Raw genomic sequence first — 11783 nt, forward strand, 5'->3', positions numbered from 1 at the left:
TATATATATATATATATATATGTACATATATACATATAGATAGATAAAGAGAGAGAGAGAGAGAAAGAGCGAGAGCGAGCAAGTGTACTTTCTTGATCCATTCATCTACTGAGGGGCATCTGGGTCAATTCCTTATCTTAGCTATAGTAAATAATGCTGCAATGAACATAGTTGTGCTGGTAGCTATTGTGTGGACTTATCTGTGATCATTTGGGTAAATATGCAGAGATTTCTGGGACATAGGGGAGCTCTATGTTTAGTCTTTTGAGGAATCTCCATACTGCTTTTCATAGTGGTTGAACAACTTTACATTCCCACAAACATATCTCGTTTCTTCTTCAACTTGTCTTATATTTTTGCTCACTTCTAACATATAATTTGTTTTTAAAATAAACATGCAGGGGCTGGGAATGTGGCTCAGTGGTAGAGTGCTTGCCTTGCATGCCTGAGGCCCTGGGTTCGATTCCTCAGCACCACATAAACAAAAAGCCGGAAGCAACACTGTGGCTCAAGTGGTAGAGTGCTAGCCTTGAGTTGAAGAGCTGAGGGACAGAGCCCAGACCCAGACTTAGGCCCACGACCGGACCCAAAAAAAAAAAAATTAAAATTAAAAAATTAAAAAATATGCAAATAAAGGAACAAAACCTCAACGAAAATGTGTAAAAATTCTTATTATTTATTTTTCTGAACTGTCATTAAATAAAACCATTATTTCATAAAAATTTATTCATTTTCTACTTTATGAGTATACACCAGGGACTTTAACACAGGGCCTCACTCTATCTTAATTTTTTCACTCAAGCCTGACATTTTAACAGTTGAGCCACACTCTCCACTTCCTCATCCATTATGCACTGGTTAATTGAATAGTAGAGTCTTGAAATTTTCTGGGTCCCTTTGAGCCTTGATCTGTTTCACCCTCCAGAATAGATAAGATTACAGGTGTAAGCTACCAATGTCTAACAAACAAAATGTTTTCTCTTATTTAGATGGCAATCATTGGAAAGTTATGAGAAGCCTAATACTACTGCCAGCTGTTAAAGTCATAAGAACTGAACTCAAAACATTATAAAAATAAATTTACCATAAAAAAGATGTAACTCGGGCTGGAAGGTGGCTCAGTGGTAGAGCGCTTGCCTTGCATGCCTGAGGCCCTGGGTTCCATTCCTCAGCACCACATAAGCAAAAAAAGAAAAAAGCCGGAAGTGGTGCTGTGGCTCAAGTGGTAGAGCGCTAGCTTTGAGCTGAAGAGCTGAGGGACAGCACCCAGGCCCAGAGTTCAGGCCCCATGACCGGACCGCCCCCCCCCCAAAAAAAGATGTAACTCACAGAAAAGTCTATTATATATTACCAGAATAAGGCTCATTTAAATACTTTCCCAAAGTGAAAATATTAAGAAGAGAATTTACTTACTCGTTCTAAGAGCATTATTCTCTGCTTTTCTTCAGATAGCATATGGAGATTTTCTCTAAAAGAAAATTATTTTTATTAAAGTTTCAGTCTTTTTAAATTCTAAAATATATGCAAATTATATGTTGATATAGATATGTATCTATATATAGAGAGATACATATCTATATCCTTTTTGAGGGTGGGAGTCAGTTGTGAGCTTTATAAAACCTTTTGGTTTTGAATTGCTTTTCTTCTTTATAGTATTTTGCTCTAACTGCCTCTTTTATATGTAGAATATAGTAGGATGTCCCTTTCTTCCCAAGGTTCTGTTTTGATTGAATGATACACTATATATAAGCTCTTGATAATCAGTCATGTAAGGAGCATCTCCTTTCTTGAGAATTCTTTAACTTGTAGAACTGTTCTGATGGTCTAAACATAGATACTTACTGCACAGACATCATGCTTGTCTCCATTGCTGAATCCACTCTTCCTTCCTCTGCTGTTTCCATGGCTTGTCTTTCTGTTTCACCTGGGAGTTCAGGTGCACAAGCTCCATAAAGCTCTGGGGCAGTAGTTATATGTGGAAGAGGGATAAAACTGCTACTACGTAACTTACTGACTTCTTCTTCAAGCTTCTTCTTTTCCTCAAGCAACCGAGCTCTATCTTCAGAAAGAGACTCTATCAAATCTAAAGGACACCACATTGAAATAGACATTACTTACTGAAAAGTGTTTTTACATTTATAAAAGGGATTAAAAACCTTATCAAAATAGTACTGACCTTTATCTCTCTCTTGTTGCTGCATTGTACTTTTCAATTTATCACTAAGATCATTGATTATATTTTCTTTCCTCATTTTCTCCCTTGTTAAAACAGTGTTGAAATTGGTCTGAAACAAAGAATAACTAAATTATCTGAATACAATTAACAGCTAATTCTAAGAATAAACACACTTCTGTGGTACATTTCTGCATGGAGAAACAGTGTGATTCAAAATATTATATACCCAAAAAAGTTCGTATTTTCTTGATTTTTATTTACTATCTTAAAAACAAATACTACTTCCAGATTATCAACCAATATTATCAAAGAAAAAACATTAGCAAATGATTTTGAAATTTCCAGGAAACTATAGCAATAAACAATCCAAACACAATTGTTACACACTTGTTCTTTTCCTGCCTCTAAAAACTTTTGTCCTTAAGCCTGGATTACTACAATAACAGGAATTAACTGTTTTGTTTCTAGACACTGTATTTCTATTAGTTACAGGTTTACTCTCCAACTTACATACTTTCTTCCTATAAAGCTCACATATCTAATTCCTGGCAGAGATATCATTAGATTCAGAGATATCAATCAGAAATTTTAACTACACAACGCTGCTTTCATAGAGACTGAACTGTTAAAAATGTCACTGAATCTTCTTGATCAACGAATGGTGAAATGGTCACTTGAACATGATTTCTTTCTATCTGCCTAGCGTTTCTTTTCTTTTTGGATACTGGTATTATGGCTTGAGCTTAAGATCTGGGCACTGTCCCTTAGCTTTTTCACTCTAGGCTGGTGGTCTACAACAGTTCTACTTCTGGGTTCTTGGTGGATAATTGGAGATAAGTTTCATGGCTTTCTTGCCTAAGGCTGGCATCAAATCTCCATCCTCAGTCTCCTGAGTAGTTAGGATCACAGGTGTAAGCCACTTGTGCCAGGCTTCTGGCTGTTTGAATCCCAAGAGTTCACTGATTCTTGGACCAATGAATAACAGCAATAATGCTAGCAGCAACAGGATAGTTTAAGAATAAAATAATTGCTTTTACATAAAAATTTCAATTCATTAAATGTTAAGTATACGTTAGCTAATAGGCATACAGAAAGAACCTTCAAAAGAGAGCTGTAATTTATAACCTGCTTTGTACTAAATTGTTTCTGTATTATTTATACAGAAAAAATTAAAGTATTTGTCAAGGCACTCTTTTTTTTTTGCCAGTCCTGGAATTGAAATAAGGGTCTGGACACTGTTCCTGAGCTTCTTTTGTTCACGGCTAGCATTCTACCAGTTGAGCCACAGTGCCACTTTCAGCTTCTTCTGTTTATGTGGTACTGAGGAGTTGACCCCAGGGCTTCATGCATTCTACCACTGAGCCACATTTCTAGCCCATCAAGGTACATTTTTAATCATTTGGTTCTTTTCATGATGTTTGCTGTTTATATAATGAGATGAAATTTTTGACATGCTTATCACAATTGATAAGTATATTAGAAAGACTAGGTTGTTTCTAGTAATTTAATTATATAACTATTAACAGAAGTTTTAAAACTACAAAGACCTTAATTAGATAGCTATCAGTTTAAAACTCGGTGTTAGTCTGGCTCATTTTGGAAATTAAAAACTATTATTTGTGCTTACAAAAGAGCACACAGAGAGAAAGCAAGAAAAAGAGATTAATTAATGTAGAATAAATCATGTAATTGTCATTTCTTCATTAACTGACAAATCTTGCTCAAGAGTTACTGTCCTTGGTTAACACTTTTGTGGCTGTCTTTTTTAAATACATAACTTTATTATGTATACATATTAACAGAATCAGGGAAATCAAGAAATCTTCATCAGATTTCTTCATTTGTATTAACCTTTCTCAAGCAAAGATAGGGTCATACCTGTTGCTCAGCAATCAAAGATGTTCGAACATTTTGCATTTCTTCATTCTTCCTTTTTTCTTGCTCTTCAAGTTGTTCTAGAAACTTAGCTTTTTCTTCCTGAAGTTTTTCTTGAAGCTCGGCAACTAAACTTGAAGAATCTTCTCTGGTGGATTCAATGGTAGGACTTAAAACCAGAATATCATATTAAATTTAATAATTACAGATGCAATTACAAATGCACCAAGTATTACATTTAGGCTATTTGTCTTTCATTAACCTAATATAGTGAGAAAGCTGTTTGTACTTGAACCCTTTTGCCTTTTATCACTTAAGGAAAAGTTTAGTAACAATGATATACTGGTTGACTGTATCAGGTAAACTTACCACAAGATGCTACTTTTATTGATATGTAAAACAATCAGTACACCTCTCCATCAGCTTTAAATTTCAGTTTTGCTATCCCTATAAGCAGTTTACATGACTGGTGAAAAAACAAAAATATCCAAAGATTTATTATGCTAAAAGGTCTTAATTTTCATAAAATAGATTTCGGCTAATTTTGCCAGGTAATAAATATGAAGCTAAAAAGGAACCTAACACATAATAAAAATGTACATATTTCTAAACTAGTATTCCTTGTCAAAAACTTGTCTCATTTCTTAAAGATTGCTCACCTGCATTAAATATGAGAAGAGAAGAACAAATAAAAAAGAAGAAACACCAAGCAATGGTTATTTTTACTTTTTGTACACACTAATTATTAATCTTACTTACTTTCAATCTTTAGCTAATTCTGAAAATAAATCTATGCATTAAAAGTTTGAGAAGTGAATAAATCCCTTTAAAAGTATTAAAACACACTGCCAAAAGAGGATGTAGTGTGGCTAAAATTTTTCAGTCTACCTTCATTACAAAGTAGCTTATATTTTTAATATGCATTTACTTGATTTTTAAATACTTTAATGTTTTTAGAATCAGCATGCACTTCAATGTTAAGTTAAAATGTTTGCCCTTCTCCTATGTAATTGCCTAATTACATGACAAGGATGTAGAATACTAACAAGTGATAATCATTCATTAGTCAAATTTCTAAAATTACAGACAAAAATCTACTAATTTCACCAGGTGCCAGTGGTTCACTACTGTAATCCTAGCTACTTTGGGAAGCTGAGATCTGAGGATCATAGTTCCAAGTCAGCCTGGACAAAAAAGCACAGGAGACACTTATTTCCGATTAACCATCAAAATGCCCAAAACAGAGCTGTGGCTCAAGCCCTAGAGTACTTGTTTTGAGCAATAAAGCTTATGGACAGCAAATAGGCCCTGAGTGTAAGCCCCAGGACTCGCACAAAAACAAAAAAGCAACAATAAACAAAACAAACTCCTAAATAAAGCATGATGATGAGACAAATCTTCCTTGAAGGAAATAAACAGCTTTTAAGAGCCAAATCTGAGATTTTTTTCTTAACTACAGGATGGGTGGGAGTCAGACTCCCTCTTCTGTAACAAAATTAATCTAAAAGTTAAGGCAAATTGTTTTCAAAATTTCATGTGTAGTGTTGGGAGAGAAGGAATGTATAAGTGAAACACAACAGCAGGTATAAAAATCTGACAGAGTGGGCTGGGAATGTGGCTTAGTGGTAGAGTGATTGTCTAGCAGGTATGAAGCCCTGGGTTTGATTCCTCAGTACCACATACACAGAAAAAGCTGGAAGTGGCACTGTGACTTAAGTGGTAGAGTGCTAGCCTTGAGCACAGAGAGGCTCAAGGACAAAGCCCAAGACCTGAATTCAAGCCCCAGGACCAGCCAAAATAAAAATAAATAAATAATAAAATCTTACAGGCTGCAGAAATGGAAGTGTTAACAAAAAAGAGACTTAACAAAGGGCATGCTATTATCATTGAAACGTGCAGGATAAAACTAGATACAGTCAAGGATTAAACAATCAATTAGAAAAAAAATCAATTACAGCTACGTCTTTGTGAAGAATGATCTCTACAATTCAAAGTAAATGACCTACCATGAACAAAATTCAATGCCAGATTCAGATAAACAAAGAATTATTGGAATGACATAGGAAATGCAGGGCAAGACAGATCTTGAATAGCTAACAGTAATAGCAAGCTTAACTATAAACACAATGTAAAGTTAATGAAGTTTAATCTAGACATTGACAAAGTACAAATTTAGGCTTGTTTTAAAAAGCTTATCGTGAAAAGGAATACCATTAGGAAATCAGAACATAGTAAACAAGGCTGAAGGAGTTTATATTAATGAGAACGGAACAGTAATTTAAGGAGTAAACAGTAATTTAAGTAGTAAATGAGTATAAGGATGGAATGTAGGGGGTGGAAGTACCTATAATTTCTAAGTATCTTGCCTCTTCAGATTGCCTGGTAGACAATATTGCAGGATTAATGTGCTGAAAAGACAGCTGAGAGATGGTGATACAATTGTCACTTTGAAGACTTAAGATAGTACTATCATTATGACAGTATCATTAAGAAAAGAAGCCAGGCACCGATGGCTCAGGCCTGTAAGCCCAGCTACTGAGAGGGCTGAGATCTGAGGATCACAGTTCAAAGCCAGCCTAGGCAGGAAAGTCTGTGACACTTTTATCTCCAATAAACTACCAGAAAACCGGAAGTGGTGCTGTGGCACAAATGGTAGAGCTCTTGTCTTGAGCTGAAGAGCTGAGGGACAGTGCCCAGGCTCAGAGTTCAAGCCCCACAACGATGAAAGGAGAGAGGAGAGGAGAGAGGAAAGGGGAGGGGAGGGGAGGGAGGATGGACAAAAGGAGGAAAATGAATAGGAGCTCAAGATAAGACAATAATTACCCTTGGGCAACAGGAATTTCTTATTTGGTTATATCAATATGGCCAAGAGTATATTTTATGACACACTGAAGCTCTCATTAGAAAATGGAGCGGGGCATCACACGTAGCTCACACGTGTAATCCTAGCTACTCAGTCGGCTGAGGTCTGAGGACCACCTGGGCAGGAATGTTCATGAGACCCTTATCTCCAATAAACCACTAGGAAAAAAAAAAAAAAAGAAGAAGAAGTACCACTGTGATTCAAGGGGGAGAGAGCTCACCCCGAGCTGAAGAGCTCCGGGACAGCACCAAGGCCCAGAGTTCAAGCCCCATGAGAGACTGGAAAAAAAAAAAAAAAGAAGAAGAGAAAAAAAGGAAAAGGAGTTTAGGAGTTCTAAATAGATGCCAAGTATATAACCTGTTCTATTTTAAATAACCATAGACTTGAAATGACCCTAACATCATGAGGATTAACCTTAGTGATGAGGCCATAACAGTTGAAATAGGTTTTACTTTTCTAATACCACTGCTTGGCTCTGTAAAAATGCAAGGAGCTGTATATATTTTGTGGGTAAGGAAGGATAGGCAGAAAAGATTACACAGTATATTATACAATCCAATTAAAATTTTAACCCAACAAAACCACCACAAAAATCTAAGAAAAAAATTATCTATGAAAATTGTGCTGTTCTTATAGTCAACCAAAACTCATATAAAACTATCTTTGCACACATGAACAGCACAGACTTTGAAATCAGAGTTCAAGTAAGCAGATACATTTACTACATTAGAATCTGTAATATCACAATCTAAAACTTGACAGTGAGTAGGATACTCCCTCATCTCACTAAGAAAGTAGTTCCACCAAAAATTTCTCACACTGGTGGCTCATGCCTATAATTCTAGCTACTCAAGAGGCTGAGATCTGAGGATTGAAGTTCAAAGCCAGCCTAGGCAGGAAAGTCAGTGAGACTCTTATCTCCAATTAACCACCGGAAAACCAAAAGTGGCGCTGTAGCTCAAGTGGCAGAACTCTCTCTTGAGCTGAAGAGCTCAGGGAGAGCACCCAGGATCAGAGTTCAATCCTCATGATCAACAACAAAATCTTTCATTTAATGTATTTCTATGAACAGAAAATTTGCACTCAATTATAAACCAAATTGTCTGGATACACAGTAACTCTTCCCTAATATTTACAATATTAAATTTAGGCTTAATAATTAATTATACCAGAACCAAGAAACAACCCACAGAAGAAAGAAAGAAAGAAAGAAAGAAAGAAAGAAAGAAAGAAAGAAAGAAAGAAAGAAAGAAAGAAAGAGAAAGGAAGGAAGGAAGGAAGGAAGGAAGGAAGGAAGGAAGGAAGGAAGGAAGGAAGGAAGGAGAAAAAGAAAACACCTTTCACTGGAAGTTCAAGAGATGATAAAACACTAAAAAAACACTGAACAGCAAAAGAATAATCTAATTAATGGCAAGAAAATTGAACAGCAAAAGAATAATCTAATTAATGGCAAGAAAATTGAAGAGACTGTTCAGAAAAAAAAAACCACAAAGGGCTGATACATAAGATGCTCAACAACCTTACCCATAAAAGAAATACAAATCAAACCATAGTAAGATCTCATCTCAGTCAGCATAGTAATCATAAAACAAATGCCAGGATTCGCAGGTGGGTGAAGGAACCCTCACAACATTACTGCTCAGAATGTAAATTAGTCCAAGTACAATGGAAATCAGTATGGAAATCCCTCAAAAAAAATCTAAAAATAGACATGCTTTATGACATTAGTGTATATATTTCTAAAAAATGTAACTTACTATGCAAAAAAAAGTGTACTATGCAATAAAGAAAAGATGCAATGATTATTGCAGTTTATTCAGGAGGACCAAATAATCAGCAGAGGTGCCTTAGCAACCAATAAGTGGATAAACTATGACATGAGTGTACCAAGAATATTACTCAAGAAAAAGAGAAATCACATTATTTATAGGAAAATGGACAGAAGTAGAGATCATCACATTAAGCAAGATAAGCCAAACACAAAAAGCGAAATACTTTTGTTTCACTCATATACGGAAGCTAGACCTAAAAGACATAAATGAATATGTACATATATGTATGTTAGATATAATATATATGGTATGTAATGTACATCATATACTGTATATAAATATGTACATACAAAAGGTTGGTGGAAAAAGAAGCAATAGTGAGGGTATTTCTTAAAATATAATGTATGAGCATTTGAATTACATGGTGAAAAACAATGGTGCAAAAAAGAAAAAAGAAAGGAATGACAGGAAAGTAGGAGAGCGTCTGTTGAGGAGCACCGAGGCACTAGAAGGAGTGGGAGGGCTGTGGGAGACAGAGCCTGTAGAGGTGGTTTTGGGAGAAAGACTGTGGGGTTGATCAGGATATACTAATAAACACGTATGGAAATGTCACAATGAAACCCTGCTTATACAACTAGTGTATGCTAATTTTAAAACTCTGAGATTAAAAGGAGATTGAAATTTTAAAAATATCCTCACCCATAGTCATCAAAAGACACAACATTACTTGCTAAAAGCAAGGCAATGAACTGTATAGTAGGCAGACTTCACTGAACCTGAGTATACCAACTTCATGCACATTTACACTCATTTGTCTGCACACAGGTGTGTAAGACATCACTTCACCCTACATTCTCAAAAACAATGTAAACTATATAAAAATATAAACTACTATATAAACAATTGATTTAGCAGTTCTTGATTTTTTTTACCTTTCCTTAATCCCAAACAAATGATTAGCCATCTTCAATTTCTTTTTTCAAACCCTCTTCCCATTTTCCTGTGTGCATTTCCTTTCTGACAGAGGGTTTTTGACACTACAGCTAAGAGTTAATAGTCTTTTATTTACATCTTGCAAATGTACCTCCATGTTTGTTGTGCACTCAATGTTAATAATTCTGGCATAAGAGTAATCAATCAAGTTTCGAAAGATTGACAAAAGTAGACTGTCTGTCCTTAAATCACACAATTTCATTTCAAAGGTTTCTTCTGCATGGCAGAGAATCTGAGCTTATCCAAAATCCCCTTTTCAGGAATGTTGTGGTTCAAATTATCCAGTGAGAAATACACATACATAATATGGAATGGTCTAGTATTATCCACAGATGGTTGTTGCTAGATGTGTGAGCAATGTGACATTCATGGCATTTCCAAATAAGCTACCTGCTTGAGGAGAAAACTGGCATATGAAATTAAAGAGCCACTGTGCACGAGTGGCTCACCCCTGGAATCCTAACTACTCAGAAGGCTTAGTAAGATCTGAGGATGACAGTTCAAAGGCAGCCAGGGCAGGAAAGTCTTTGAGACTCTTGTCTCCAAGTAAGGTGCAAAAAAAGCTGAAAGGGGAGGTATAGCTTGTTAAAATAAATCCATTAACTCTAGTATGTATTTCAGATTAAATCTAAATCCAAAAGGAAATATTAAGTCAAAAAAATCATATTCTGTACCCAGACCCAAGATCTGAACCAGTAATCAACCACATTGTCAAAGAATCTATGGCCTCCAGAAGTCTGAAAGACTATGATGCATTGCTTCATCTTGAACACTTGGTGGCCTACTAGGGTAGCATTTTTATTATTTGAGTATTAAGAATCCACTGAATCTCTCCATTAAGACCTGTTAGAAAGGTCCAAAATCAGTACTGGAACAGCTTATACTACAGGTAAGTTCTCTTTACTCATGGAATGAGAACTGTTAGGGCAGAAAAGGAAAGGTGAAATTTCCCATCTCATTACACAGCAGAGTTTTAATATATGCGTAATCTACAAATATGTCCCATATAGAAGACAGAGATTAGCAATCAATTATCATAAAATCAGGGGCTATCTAACAACCATTGGTAATTCATCTTCTTGATGGATCAAATCAGTAAGGCCTTTACTATTTGACATGTAGTTATTAGCCTGGTGACATTCCTTCCCCACCCAAATTCCTATTAGTTGAAAGCAGGAGTTGAAAATTTCTGTTGCAAATGAGTAGTAATATATATCTAATGATCTCCATTGAAACTATTCAACTCTTGACAAAGAGGGTTACAGGCAACATATAAATGAATGGGGATGGCAGTGTTCTATTAAAGTTGTAACACAGCTTGCCTTGTCTGTAGGATATGAATTTCAAATTCCTCCAAGAAATACCTGAAATTAGCACAAACCTTTAATATACTATGTATTTTCATATACATATTTAGTTTCAAAATCTTTATAATTAATTAAAATTAGGTATAGTAAAATGACAATAAAACAGAACACTTAAAATATACTCAAGTTATATGTGATCTCTGAAAATATCCTAATTTACTATACTCACCCTTCTTGTGATGATGAAAGATGATAATGTCTACATGTTGAGATGAAGAGAGGTAAATGTGGTAGCCTCTTTTACATAGCAACAGGCTACCACTGACCTACATCAGAAGGATGATCAAAGCATAATGGTGCTGGCTGACTACAGGTAAATGAAACCATAGATAAGGGCTAGTTAAAGGGGGACATGGGAGAATAATGATACTCCATTGTATTCATAAAATTTAAGTGCTAGATCTCACAAACTCAGTTTGTTAATCTTTGATTCAGATTACAGGCAAGTTTGCTTTTATCTACATTGATAGCAGTGCATTTTTACTGTCAGAATTAATTGAGATATTAACTCTCCAGTCCTAATAAAAACTGGTTGGTTGGATTTTGTTTTAAAAGAAAACCTGGCTCAAGTGGCACTGTGGCTCAAAGTAGTAGAGCACTACTACTACAAAATAGTAGAGCCTTGAGCAAATGAGCTCAGGGATAGTGCCCAGACTTGGAGTTCAAGCTCCATTACGAAGGAAGGAAGGAAGGAAGGAAGGAAGGAAGGAAGGAAGGAAGGAAGGAAGGAAGGAAGG

General features: G+C 35.6%; 1 protein-coding gene across 3 annotated transcripts in view; it reads right to left on the bottom strand.

Annotated features, from left to right (window-relative positions):
• Rb1cc1 (RB1-inducible coiled-coil 1) overlaps positions 1 to 11783 on the bottom strand; it is an 82407-nt gene that overhangs the window by 12080 nt on the left and 58544 nt on the right. For 2 of the 3 annotated variants that reach the window (XM_013009346.1, XM_013009344.1), the window contains exons 16-19: positions 4055 to 4220; positions 2177 to 2285; positions 1843 to 2083; positions 1414 to 1468 (exon numbers count right to left, since the gene is read on the bottom strand). In XM_013009346.1, the coding sequence (XP_012864800.1) occupies positions 1414 to 1468; positions 1843 to 2083; positions 2177 to 2285; positions 4055 to 4220 (571 nt within the window). The remainder of the gene's footprint in view (positions 1 to 1413; positions 1469 to 1842; positions 2084 to 2176; positions 2286 to 4054; positions 4221 to 11783) is intronic. The other variant, XM_013009347.1, reaches the window with a different exon arrangement.

This window comes from Dipodomys ordii, unplaced genomic scaffold, assembly GCF_000151885.1.
Source record: "Dipodomys ordii isolate 6190 unplaced genomic scaffold, Dord_2.0 Scaffold9, whole genome shotgun sequence".
NCBI lineage: Eukaryota > Metazoa > Chordata > Mammalia > Rodentia > Heteromyidae > Dipodomys > Dipodomys ordii.